Source organism: Eriocheir sinensis, chromosome 45 (assembly GCF_024679095.1).
Source record: "Eriocheir sinensis breed Jianghai 21 chromosome 45, ASM2467909v1, whole genome shotgun sequence".
NCBI lineage: Eukaryota > Metazoa > Arthropoda > Malacostraca > Decapoda > Varunidae > Eriocheir > Eriocheir sinensis.
This window is the reverse complement of record NC_066553.1, coordinates 2,726,221-2,740,187: the sequence shown is the minus strand read 5'-3', so window position 1 is coordinate 2,740,187 and position 13,967 is coordinate 2,726,221. Positions and strand designations below refer to the sequence as shown.

General features: G+C 42.4%; 2 protein-coding genes and 1 long non-coding RNA gene across 6 annotated transcripts in view; 1 reads left to right on the top strand and 2 right to left on the bottom strand.

The window, feature by feature from the left end:
- The first annotated feature begins 1,219 nt into the window (after positions 1 to 1,219).
- On the top strand, positions 1,220 to 3,234 carry LOC126980870 (putative nuclease HARBI1). Of its 2 annotated transcripts, none has more exons than XM_050831208.1 (2): positions 1,220 to 1,440; positions 2,033 to 3,234. In XM_050831208.1, the coding sequence occupies exon 2, from the start codon at positions 2,035 to 2,037 to the stop codon at positions 3,067 to 3,069; it is 1,035 nt and encodes a 344-aa protein (XP_050687165.1). In that variant the 5' UTR covers positions 1,220 to 1,440; positions 2,033 to 2,034; the 3' UTR covers positions 3,070 to 3,234. The 2 variants fall into 2 exon arrangements, with proteins under 2 accessions (XP_050687165.1, XP_050687164.1); XM_050831207.1 differs by having other exon boundaries at positions 1,992 to 3,234.
- Positions 3,235 to 3,753: 519 nt separating this feature from the next.
- LOC126980872 (uncharacterized) lies at positions 3,754 to 6,862 on the bottom strand. Its single transcript, XR_007733635.1, has 3 exons — positions 6,264 to 6,862; positions 4,898 to 5,023; positions 3,754 to 4,049 (listed from the first exon to the last, which is right to left on the bottom strand). It is a non-coding gene; the product is annotated as an uncharacterized LOC126980872 (long non-coding RNA).
- A 4,180-nt stretch (positions 6,863 to 11,042) lies between these two features.
- LOC126980868 (uncharacterized) overlaps positions 11,043 to 13,967 on the bottom strand; it is a 58,644-nt gene continuing 55,719 nt past the window's right edge. For all 3 annotated transcript variants that reach the window (XM_050831201.1, XM_050831200.1, XM_050831202.1), the window contains exon 5: positions 11,043 to 13,659. In XM_050831201.1, coding sequence (XP_050687158.1) covers positions 12,904 to 13,659 — 756 coding nt within the window. In that variant the 3' untranslated portion in view covers positions 11,043 to 12,903. The remainder of the gene's footprint in view (positions 13,660 to 13,967) is intronic.

Genomic DNA, 13,967 nt, shown 5'->3' with positions numbered 1-13,967 from the left:
ACCCCCCCCAAAAAACACCTCCGAGAATCTTTAGTGTAATATATCTTGTCACAAACCATTCCTTAGTGGACTGTGGGCTATATTTAAATTTATTCTCCCTGCTAGCGTATAAATGGACCACATACAAATATAGAAAACAATGCCATTTGCTTAGTAGGCCTATATATAGTACCGGGCGTGGCTGATGCAACACTACGTTAGGCCTACCTCACGCTCTTCTTTAGGGAATACATTATGAGAAAAAAAAGAAGAGTAGGTAGCGGAATGTTAAATAAAAAGACCATTTCCGTAATTTCACTTAACAGATATCATTATGGGCTACTATAATTACTACTTAATCTTATGAAAGGTGAAACGGAACAAATATTCATGTCAAAATAAGGCTCCTAACCTAACCGTATATCATTCCTAATCTCGGGAAACGGAACAAATATTCATGTCAAAATAAGGCTCCTAACCTAACCGTATATAATTCCTAATCTTAGGTAGTAGAACAGAACAGAATTTTTCACTGGCCGGGCTATATTTGCAGTTATACCAAGATGACCAGATATTAATAATGCCTTCTTATATCCTTCTATGTTAATATTTCCAGTACTATCACTCCTTTTCAGAATATATAAAGGGTAAATATAGCTGTAACCACTCCATGATGGTCAAAAGGAAGTACTATACGATACTGCTGGCGGGTATATATCTCTGTTCGATTGTAATGCCAAAATTTAATCAAGTACGGGAAAGATAGAAATTAGGGAGGAAAAGTAATTTTTAAGTATTTTTAAGTAAATAGAAAATTCCACCCGGCAACATATATAAGTACTTTTCCTCCCAAATTTCTATCTTTCCCGTACTTAATTAAATTTTGGCATTACACTATATCAAATGTACTGCTCCTCCCTTCTCCTTTGCGGTTTTACTTGCAACAATAAACTACATCAATCAATCAATCAATCACAAACTCAATCTGGGCCATACATATCACAAGCAGACCTTACATGTGATAATAAGGCCCCCTATGACACTGGTCCACTATATATCTCACTCACAAATCACCTGTTAATTGTTGCATGCATTATTAAATTCCTCTTACCTGTCACTCATGAGAACGTCTTAGTATCACCCATGGCTGCCTTATGTTAACTGTAGTCTAGCTTTTACAGTCCATTTATACCCTTGGTGGAGGGCCGCGGTCATCGCCTCCCCGCGCACGCCCTGCCAGGGGGCGGATTCTGAAACGAAGTTACGGCGCCGTATCTGCTTAAGGCGCCGTAAGTCCGGCCGTAGCGTTTCCGCTGGTATACTCAAAACACTGGCGCGGCCATTTTGAGGAGAGTTACGGCGCCGCAGGTTAAGGCGGGTGTGGGCAGCCCTAAGTGAGTTACGGCCGCCTCTCCCTGCACGCCTTCGCTGCTACAAGTGGAACATACAGCTTTCATACAGGTATGAAATGCATATAAACGATGTTTTACGTAGTTATACTAGTTATACAGTTGTAAGAAGTGAATGAACTACCAGTAAGATGTTTAGTAATACAGTAACTAGGAAGTTTGGTGAAAACTTGTAAGGGGGCTTCCCACTGCCTCTTGCAATAATGCCATTTTTTTTGTGGAGTTGTAAGGAACTAGTAGATAGGTATGTTGCCATGTTCCTATGCACTAATACTTTATGGACACCATCACAATTGAAGATTGGGTAAATATGCAGTTTATGCGCACCACACCATTTTCCTCATATTTCCCTTCCTAAAGCCTACAAGTTTGGGGGGGAAATGTTTTTTTTTCTTTGGGGGGGGAAAGCCATATGAGTGACAGCAACCTGTCAGGGGGGGCTTTGCCACACCTCGATCCCCCAACCTATCGGAGGGCTGCGCGCCCCTCAACCCCCCCCTAATTAGTCGTTTAATAAAATATATCTGTAATTGTTACTCCTGTCGAAAGAAATGCACGTGTTTATGTTATCCATTATCAGGTGGTTTTATTTCACCTTTCCAGTGGTGCGCTGACCGGTGACTGATTCTGTGTCTACTCCACAGCCATGGAACTTCTGGCAGCACATCTCTTTGAACGAAATCTGAGGCGTGAGAGGAGATACAGAGATCCACTTGACCCTCTTCAAGTGAGCGACGAGCACCTTCTGAGGCACTATAGGATGCCTCGGCATGAGATTCTCAGACTCTGCGACGAGCTGTCTCCACTGTTATCACGGGCAACAAAACGGGCTCATGCTATACCCACTCACACGCAGGTGCTTGTAACTCTGCGTTTTCTTGCAAGTGGCACTTTTCAAAATGTTATCGCTGATACCACAGGACTCACTCAACCAAGTGTGAGTCGAATAATTTCTAGTGTGACCAACATCCTATATGAGAAGGCTAAAATGGAAATTAAAATGCCAACCAATATCTATGATGTGAACAGAACAGCAGCCGCATTTAGTTTTATAGGTGGTTTCCCCAGAGTAATTGGTGCCATAGATTGCACGCACATACCTATTAAGGCACCTATTGAAAATGAACATATTTATGTAAATAGAAAGAGTTTCCATTCTCTGAATGTGCAAGTCATTTGCAATGCTGAGATGCTGATTACCAGCTTCAGTGTCAAGTATCCTGGTGCCACAAATGATGCCTTCATTTGGAGAAATTGCCCTTTAAGAGACAGATTTGAGGCTGGGACCTTCAGAGATTTTCATCTGTTAGGAGACTGTGGATATCCTCTTGAACCATACCTGCTGACACCCTTCCATGACCCCATGACTGAAGGTGAGCGGCAGTACAACAGGAGCCACAAAACTACAAGGGTCATCATTGAACAAACCTTTGGTGTCCTGAAGTCTCGCCGCTGCCTTCACTGCTCAGGTGGATCGCTGCAGTACGACCCCAAGAAGTGTGCTAAAATAGCTGCTACGTGCATGTGGCTCCACAATAGGTGCATAAGAAGAAGAATTCCAATGATCGCACCAGTTGGGAATGATGATGGTATGAATAATGACAATGACATCATACATGGTGATCACAACCCCACAGGGCAAGATGTGAGGAGGGAAATAGTTGAGGGCTTTTTCACCTAAATGTAGACAGTTCAGTGACTAAGTGATATTATGGTGCATATAGTAGTTGAAATAAATATCTCATTTGAAGAGGTAATTCTATTTGTACTTTTATGTTACATAGCAGGTGACATAAATATGATCTCATTTAATAACAGATCCTGAACACTTTTGATATTTTGTTACTTACATTTTAATGCTAAATATACAGATTTTTTTAAATATTTATTTCTCTCTTCCCTCAAAATAATTACCCGTAGAGTAACAAAAAAATAAACTTTCAACTATAGCATTTGAACTAGAAGCTTTTATATATATCACATTTATTTGTATCATAAATATATTTACTCTTATCACAGTAGAGCAGCGCCTCTGTGGTGCAGTGGGACGGAGATAAGTCCTGCATCCACGCTGTCACTGCCTTATCACAGCATTGTGTGACTATATATTGCACTTTTAGGATCTAAAATAGCTACTGACTTTAATAAGAAAGGTAATAAAGGTAATATCTGTGCCCCAGGATAGCAGTTTCTAGCCTGTCAAGCCTTGAACTATTTTTTCTAGTAGGTCACCTATTCTGGTAAGGTTGTCACCTATTCTTGTAAGGTGTCTATCTAGCATCTCTTGTGTATTATTTTGAACATTAATAACTCTTTGGAGGCTTGTCGTCTCCTCATGGCCACGGGTTGATCCACGGCTACCGGACTGGCCTCGTCTCGGAGTGCTGTTTGAAGAGTTCGGCTCCTCCCTGTGGTAATCATGTTCATTAGGAACATGATTTGTGTCTTGGGACACAGATGTAACTGTCACTTCTTGGATGGCTGAAGGACCAGTAGCAGGCTCCAGGAATATGTTTGCATCCCTAGATACTGGATACAACTCAGCCATGGCCACCCTCTTGGGGGAGGTTCCTGCGAGGGGATGAGGCGTCGGAGGTTTACATGCTGCCACACTAGTTGTTCTGGGAGGTGCTGGCTCTTCATTCTCAATGGTTGCTGAAGCTGTAACAAAAAAAAAAAAAAAAATAAGAAAAAATGTACAAAAAAATATACAATATATATATATATATATATATATATAAATATATATATATATAAAAATATATATATATATATATATATATATATATATATATATATATATATATATATATATATATATATATATATATATATACACACACACACACTCAGTGCAAGCTCGATATAACGAACTCCCTTTTCCTCTTACAATCAACCACTTGCACACACCCCATAGTTCACGAAATCCTAGACTGGCTTTTCCGCCTAGCAACCCGATAGAAATCAGTCTACTTCTGCTGGGTACCAAGCCATGTCGGCATCCCTGGCAATGAACAAGCCGACTCTCTGGCATGTGCAGCTACACTGTCCCCATCCATTCGTACCCGTTACTCTCATGTCCAAGCTACAGACTAATTCCTTTTTATTGAATAAGTGGCAGTCCTTCTAGACAAGCCTTACCACCAATAAACTTCAAACAGTCAAATCATCAGTATCCCCCTGGTTTAACCCCTACCATAAAAAACAGATGCTGGGAGACCTTTGTTGCACGATTACAAAAGACAAACACCCTCCACCTACTTTAGCATTCACACCCTCAGCCGATGCCTATCCCCCACCAAACCACCCTAATTAACTGATCATATTAATTCCCCTTGACCATAGTACCATATGACCTTAGTTGTCTGGCACAACAAATTGGTGTTGCAATTCAATTAATCCCCAAATAGGGGAAGTAGCTGAGAAAAGCCACTGATAGGGTTTATTGTGTATGCCTTTTTTAACTGAAGGAAGAAAGTAAAATATCTGTATAGTTTGTTCACACTTACCCATTGATGACAATTCTTCGCTATCCTCAATATTAGCGAGTCCATCGATGGCCTCAAGCTCAAGGAGAGACCACATCGCCTCTTCGCTGGCTTTCAACTGGTCATTAACATCCAGTGAGCCACCACCTTCAAGGATGAAATAACTTTATTAAACATTGGAAGAATTTATCACATGTGCCATTGCACTTTAAACAACTCCTCCAATACAGACTATCAGTGGCAGGTAAATTAAAGAGTTCAAGCTAATATTGCCGGGGCCTGAAAACTCATCAACGGTAAACAATAAATTAAGCTTTCTCCTTTCTAGGTAAATATTTACTCATATATCAGTTAGCTTTTGTGAAATATAGTTAAAATGAAGAGATAAGGGAGGTGTTGAAGAATAATTTTGAAGAGGTAAATTAGAGTATGGGAGGAAGAGCAGAAGTGACTAGTATGGGGTGAGATACTGTAAGCAATAAAGGGGAGGGGGTAGGGGGAGGGGAGGTAAATTTATCGCAGTGGTCAGAATAGGATTTTGGGGTTGAATATTTTTTCCTGATAAATTTTAATGTGCTTATTATAAATTTGACATTTTTTCCATCACAATGTTTTATATTTTTGCCCCCACTCCCTATCTAACCAAACCTAACCTAACAACCATAATTACGGGAGAAGGCAAAGTTTATTTTTATTTTTTCGATGAAGAAAATGATCCCGACTCCCCTAACCTAACCAAAACTAAAATAACCTAACCTAACCCTCTGTGGTGCAGTGGTCAGCACGCCTGGCTACAAATTTGCAGGCTGACCCACCCACCTGTTCATCCATCCCTATCGGGTTGGTTGATAAATGGGTAGCTGGGGAAACCGGGGGAAGATAAACTGTGGAAATCCCGGATGCCATTCCAGCCCTGTGTCCCGGGGTAGCGAGTTCTTACCCACCACAGGCTCAAAGGGCTAATGGGACAGACATGAGCGCCACAGCCACGCACAGCCACTGCATATGCACCCCACTTTAACTAGGTAACCTAAAGCAATGGGGGGGGGGATTTTTTTTTGGCAATGGAAAAAATGCCAATTTATAATAAGCACCTTGAAATCTATCAGAAAAAAGTAGTTTCTACTCCAAAATCATTCTGACCTCTGTGATAATAATACCAATTAACAAATAGCAGTAAGGTAAATATGGTGCCCTCCATTTTTCCTCTGCCCATCCAAGTACCCCCACTCTCCACTCCACCCCACAAAATGCATGTTCCCTTAGCAGTTTAAGCATGCTAATTACAGCAGAGTAATGCATCGAGCCTACACATCTGTTAGTTTGCCATGCTTTGTAAATAAAACCATTGCTACTGCTGTAAAGATATCACAATTAGGTGTCTTACCTGTTTTTTTCCTCTCCTTGTTGATCTTGGCTGCCTTCTTCTTCACCTCAGACCTGAAGTCCTTGAACTTCTTTCTCACCTCACCCTTCTCTCTCTTAACCCTCCCCACGCCACCTACTGCTACTGCAACGGTCTCCCACGCTCGGTCCTTTGATCTTAACGTTACACTGTTTGTAAGGGGCCCAAGTAACAGTGCCTTCCTTTTGGAGACCTCTGCTAACAGCATTAAGAGCTCCTCTTCCGAAAAGTTCGGCCTCCTTTTCTTGGTAGGGGGTGAGGAGAGAGGTTCCATTATCGTCCGTGACCCGTGACTCGTGAGAGAGACTGAGGTTGGGTGCGGCGGGTCACGTTCGCACAACAGCTGATTAGTGTTTATATCCCGCGATTGGTCGACGCTTCCTATTTGCCGACTAGAACTTGCCCCTGATTGGCCACTGAGACGCGGCCGCCTTGGAGCGGCGCGCGCCCTAAGGCCCCGTTACGGCGGCCTTAAAAAGTTTTGAGTATGGGAAAAGAATGCAGAGATACGGCGCCGTAGCGCGGCCGTAGCCAACGGCGCCTTAGTGAAGTTAAGGCAGCGCGCGGGCCTTAACTTACGGCCCTTCTCAGAATCCGCCCCCCATGACAGGCTCGTGACGGGATCAGCCTGCCTTGGCCTGACGGGGTGCTTGAACCCGTGACCTTCACCGAGCCGGCCAGCCTAACCAATACACTTTACAGAGGTGCTTGGTAATGGTGATGCTACTATGAATATATACCACTACTACTACTATTATTTCTTCTACTACTACTACTACTGTTACTACTACTACTACTACTACTGTTACTACTACTACTACTACTACTACTACTACTACTGCTATTACTACTACAATACGACTACTACTACTATATACTACTACTACTACTACTACTACTACTGTTACTACTACTACTACAATACTACTACTACTACTATATACTACTACTACTACTACTATTACTACTACTACTACTACTGCTATTAACACTATTCAAAATAACAATGACAAAAGAAATAATAATAATAATAATAAAAGCCTTTTGGTGGCTATATTAATTAAAACTAGTGGCAATAGCATTTGAAACTCCCTCAAATTCAAACAGACTTTTTATTATTTAACATCAATGACTTATTAGTAATACCTTGAATTCATTATAATCATTCATCGTCTTAAGAGCTAGTTTTGGTCATTAGTTCCGTCACATCACAATCCGCTTGGGCCTCTGCTCACCACCACAGCCAAGCCTTGCCAGGGAGGAGAGGTGAAGCGACCCCTTACTAGCTAGGGGCGACACAGTTTATTATGCATCGTGAAGTACAGTGAACAAGAACATGAATAAGAACAAGAACAACAGAAAAGAACAATAAGAATAAAACAAGAACACAATAATGAAGAAATAAAGGAGAAAGAAAATAAATAACAGTAGGCCTATATGTTTTTCGGCATTAGAGAGCTCCTTACTTTAGCAAACATGAATAAGAACAAGAACAACAGAAAAGAACAATAAGAATAAAACAAGAACACAATAATGAAGAAATAAAGGAGAAAGAAAATAAATAACAGTAGGCCTATATGTTTTTTGGCATTAGAGAGCTCCTTACTTTAGCAAAACAGAGAGGGTATGAATGAATTGTGAAATATAGAACATGATTTTGACATTAGACAGCTCCTTACCTTGACAAAACAGAAAGAGGATGTGTATTATCATTTAGTGTATACAATTTTGACATTAGACAGCTCTTACCTTGACAAAACAGAAAGAGGGTATGTGTGATTTGTGAAGTATATGATTTTGACATTAGACAGCTCCTTACCTAAACAAAACAGAACAGGTATATATGTAGTATCATGAAAAATAGTTTATGGTTCTGAAAAGACAGTTCATTACCTTAACAAAACAGAGGGTATGTATTGCATGGTAAACAATTTTGACATGAGACAGCTCTTTACCTAAACGCAACAGTATCTCCCAGACTTGAACACATGCACATAACTCCTTCATTGTGTTACATGCCTTAGAATTATTCTCACGGCAAAATAAAAACAGTTTAACGATACACAATACTCAGAAGACACACACGGAAAATGATCAGGGCTATTAAATTTCTCATCAACCCATCCAACCTCATAAGGGAAAAGAAGAATGCTAAACTAAGAAGAAGAAGAGGCTGTTAAATTCAAGTGCTTAATAGGATGTCATAAAACAGAGTCAAAGTGTGTGTGTTGAGAGAATGATGACAAAAAGTGTAGGTAAATTTTATAAGTGGTAAACTGTGTCACTTCAAGCACTGTAGCCTTCAAGTGTCTTCTAGCTACAAGAATCCCTTACCCTGAGAAGCAAGGTCAACTGTGGTATCTAGGTCAGAACAGTTACCCTCGTCCAGCTAACCCCAGGTGCCTACACAAGCCCGTCATAATCGCTTACTAGTGCTAGCCGCCTAGAGAGTACCAATGCTGCCCTCTCGGCCTACTTCCTAACTCTCCTCTTTAAGCTCGACGTATTCTCCGCCCACAGAGGTTGGTCAAAGTTTAGAGCCACACAATGGGGTAGTTTTCTTTATGCTCTATGCTGGGAAGAGTTTACGCTGATTCAAGTTGTCAGTGTTTAGAGCTACATGATGCGGTACTGAGTCTTCTTGATGATCTACGATGGGAAGAGTTTAGACACATTCAAGTCGTCAGGGTTTAGAGTTACACGATGAGGTACAGTCTCCTTGATGCTCTACGCTGGGAAGAGTTTACGCTGATTCAAATTGTCAAAGTTTAGAGCTAGAGTCTACAGGTACAGTCTCCTTGATGCTCTACAATGGGAAGAGTTTAGACCCATTCAAGTTGTCAAAGTTTAGAGCTACATGATGCGGTACCGAGTCTTCTTATGCTCTACGCTGGGAAGAGTTTACACTGTTTAGTATTTAAGTAGTATTTTTGTTCTTCATTCAGCTCCTGTTCAGAGGATGAGTCTCGGGAGCTATAAGGTGTCAAGATATCTTTGCAATTAAAACGACTCCTGCGTCTCTCTCTATCTTCTTTTAATAATTCATCGGGACTTTATTTTATATATATATATTCTCTTACTTGTTTATTTACCAAGTGAATTAATTTACATACTGCTTAGCTATTTGTTTATGTATACCCTGTAACCCCTTCCTCTCTTCCCCCCTTGCTATAATAATAAAAAAAAAATAAAATAAAAAAAAAATAAATAAAAAAAAATGCAAAATAAATAAATAATATGATTTTGTTGAGTTATAATTCTGGGAAAGGTTTTGCAGCGACTAATTTGTGTATGTTTAATTAGGGTGGGGTGGGGTGGGGGGGGAGGGTTGAGAGAGAGAGAGAGAGAGAGAGAGAGAGAGAGAGAGAGAGAGAGAGAGAGAGAGAGAGAGAGAGAGAGAGAGAGAGAGAGAGAGAATCAGACAAACACAGATACAAGAGAATATAAACATGACAAACATCGAGGGGGCAATTGTTAGGGCTTTCGGGCAGGCAAGTCGAGACACAGATGAAGACGGGCTGTACATACCACCAAGAACCAGCACCAAATAATGTCCTGCCTATATATATTTTTCAATGGGTGGCTGTAAGACTTTGCTCAGCCTCTGGAAAAATTAAAATAAGCTGTACACACACACACACACACACACACACACACACACACACACACACATACACACACACAGACACACACTCTACAGCTGCTATCAATGACCGGCTCCATCCCTCTATGCACAAATGGCAGCCTATATTAGTATCATTCACAAACAGTCTATGAAAGCACACTCAATCCATTCTATAATAAACTAAAAGAAAAAAGTAAATGTCTCTCACCTCGATCCTCTATTTGATTGTGGTTGACAGATGGAGACTATTTACTGGTATTAGGCTTCTATTTCTACTCCTCTTCTTTATCCTTCCCTTCCTACTCCTGACTTCCTCTACGTGTGCACAAATGAGAGTTTTCCGAGTGTTTGTGTGCTTAACAAACCTGAACTCTTCCCAGCCCTTCAAGGCATTCCCACCTGCCCTTAGCAGTGAGAGGATGATTGTTAACCCGGTAGCAGCGACGGGCCAAATTTGTGTCTTTACCGTATAGCAGTGACAGGCCAAATTTGTGTCTTTACCGTATAGCAGTGACGGGCCAAATTTGTGTCTTTACCGTATAGCAGTGACAGGCCAAATTTGTGTCTTTACCGTATAGCAGTGACGGGCCAAATTTGTGTCTTTACCGTATAGCAGTGACAGGCCAAATTTGTGTCTTTACCGTATAGCAGCGACGGGCCAAATTTGTGTCTTTACCGTATAGCAGTGACAGGCCAAATTTGTGTCTTTACCGTATAGCAGCGACGGGCCAAATTTGTGTCTTTACCGTATAGCAGCGACGGGCCAAATTTGTGTCTTTACCGTATAGCAGTGACAGGCCAAATTTGTGTCTTTACCGTATAGCAGCGACGGGCCAAATTTGTGCCATGATCTAAACCCCCCCCAAAATAGATGATACCTAATCTGATCAGAAATGCTTTGATATATATTATGAAATGGTTTGTGTGAGGGGTGATTTTTTCTCATTTTTCTCGCTTAGAGGGACCATTAAGAAACATGATCCCCGCTGCTACTGGGTTAAACACAAAGGAGGTGCATGAAGTGTGGAACTTTTGTGATGGATGACTGATCAAAGAGGAAAAAAGATAATGCTCAAGAAATAAATTTGGAAAATATATGAAGAGAAAATTATCCTTTGGGCAAAGAATACGAGTCATAAAACTTACATATATGAAAACCGTTATGATTAGTTCATTACATATACAATAAAAAGGCATCAGTAATATGTAAAGCCTTGTCGGTCCACTCTCGCACCCTCGTATACATACATCCAGTGCTCTGTTCTGCAGTGGCTAGCATGCTCGGCTCACAACCAAGAAATTCCAGGTTTGATTCCCAGGCGTGGTGGAGGCGGATGGGCAGTCTCCTTACACTTGTGGCCCGGTCCACCCAACAGTGAGTGGGCGGGTGTCATTCGGGGGTTGTGTTCACCCCCAAAGTGGTGGTCTGGCACCACCAAGAGGTGAGTACCACAAGGGTGAAAAAAAGAAGGCCCTCAGACCTGGGACAAGAAGCCTGGGCTCGCTCCTATAAGCTTATTACAAGGTGAACACACACACGCACACGCACACACACACACACACACACACACACACACACACACACACTTCATATATATATGTGAAAATAATAACTGCCGTTTGGTTTGGGGACCTCTAAAATTTAGACATCAAGAAGTATTATGTAAAGAGACAACACAACATAAATCATGATGACAGTCAATGAAAATAATCACAATCAATGAGTTTCATCTAACAGTTATAAAGTCATGCACTGACCTTGAACACTGAAAGCAATACAGTACTGACGCTTGTTACAAGCCCCGTGACGCACGGGATGACGGCAAAATGAGTGCACTAGTACTTGTTACACCAAGCAAGGACTGACCAACACCTCCTCTGGCAAAAGACAAAAATAGATATTTGGGGAAGTATTAAATTTACAAGTAACCAACAATGCTTCATGAAAAATTAATTTTCGGTTTTTCTTGTGATCATCAGCCTACAGTTATTCATATTAGTGCAAGAAATGATCTCTTTGGCTCACGTTGCTTGTGGTCCAGCCATTGCAACGCTTACCTGTTGGTTGTGTGTCAGCTTTTACATAACAAAGACAAACCAACGTCTTAAATCAATGATGAGTGTCACGTGCTGCTCCAAAACATGGGGAAGGGGCAAGCAAAACACGGCCAGAAGGAACGTTGTGTCTATAAGCAAGTCTCTCCTTTCCTCACTTCTCTAGCAAGCAAAGAAAAGATCAAGTGTTTCTTCTCAAAAGCTGTGCATGATAGTCTGTCTGTCTGGTCTAGAACTTCTGCCTCAAAGCTCCCTCCGCAGGGTGGGCGGCTTGGATCAAAGTTCTGCTTGTTCTTGTCCACACACTCTCCCTTTCAATCAATCAATAAATCAATCTCACTCTCTCTCTCTCATATATTTTTCCCTGCCATTTAGCATCATAGCTTTGATTTCCTCTACCGTGCCACAGTGCCACACAGAGCCTGAACACAGTGTCCCCGCAGCACAGCATGACAAGGGCTGTGGCACCTCTCCCCCGTCCTGCTCATGGGCATTCATAGAAGACATTTAAATAAGTCAAGCTTTTCACAGCAAAAAGTTACAAGCAAATGAATCAAGAGATATACAAAAAAGCTGAGTGGCTGAAAATCATCAACAGAACCATGAAGCTGAAGTCTTGTATATTTATATGCATCTTATACACCAACCCCGGTGCCCTGCGCATTACTGAACAGAATCAAAATTGTCTGCTGAGGAAATGAAACACTTCTCTGGATGACTGATGGACAGAAAGATGGCTGGGGCTAAAGATGAGGCACAGCGACCATCAACACCTGACACAGAGAGGAACAGAGGTGATGATGATTATAATAAGCAGAGTATACCTATGTAGTTTGCTCGAATCATCGCTGGCAACCCAAAACAGACGCAAACACACATCATCCACTCAAGCAGGAATGTGACATGTACACACACACAAACATGCACGCTCACACACACACCTCATAACACCCCCTCCTTCATGAGGTCAGCGAGGAGGTTCAGCGCTCGGTCTTCCCTCGCTGGCGTGCCGAGAGCAATGTCAACGCTGCCGACCACCACCAGCGCCGCCATGGCCTGGGCCGACTTGTAGTCCGCCTCGAGGTCTTCCTTCGTGTACTTGATTGCCTTGTCCTCGATGCCGAACTTGGAGAGCCTGGCCATAAAGGAGTCCCAGTAGGTTGACAGCAGGTCCCGGCCGTGCTTCCGCCTCTCGTCGGGACACAGGGAGGTGGTGATGAGGAAGGCGACGTCAATGGCCGGCCGGCTGAACATGACCATCTGCCAGTCGATGATGCAGCAGCGTGTGTTGCTGTCGTCCTCCTTGAAGAGCAGGTTGTTGCACCAGAAGTCACAGTGGACGAGGGTGTTGAGCTTGTCCGAGGGGGCCAGCACCTCCCTCAGCACCTGGGCAGCGCGTGGGCCGGAGTAGCGGGTCAGGCCCTCCCTCACCTCCGCCTGGTCTTTGCGGGACTCCAGGAACTTGAGGAGCAGCGGCAGTCCTCGCTCCACCAGGCAGTTGAAGGACTCCACCGCCTGGTCCATCGAGAGCAGGTAAGGGAACTCCTCCGTCAGTGTCTTGCCCTCCTTCAGCTGCAGGGCCACCGTGGCGGCGTGGAAGTTTGCCAGCATGACAAGGGCAGAGCGTGTCTGTGCCGGCGACATGCCCTCGGTCAGCTCTGGCACCTTGTATCCATGCTGGCACATGTCATCCAGAACCTGGGGAGGGATGGCAAGGCATGTATTGGCATGACATTACATAAAACACCTCATCAGACATCAAGAAAGTATTCATGTCAGTGTACAAAAACATCTGCTTGCACAACAGAATGGAGCCTGTCACTATTTCCTGCAAAGAAAACCTAATTGTATAACAGGGATTCAATATTGCAATGTAAGTACAATGAAGACCTGATATTAGATGAAGGAAAATTTAGTACTACCATATTTTCTTTCCTCTCTGATTCTAGAATGTTATGAATGTTAATTAATGAAGGAAAACTGAATGCAGAATCCATTACGGCTCC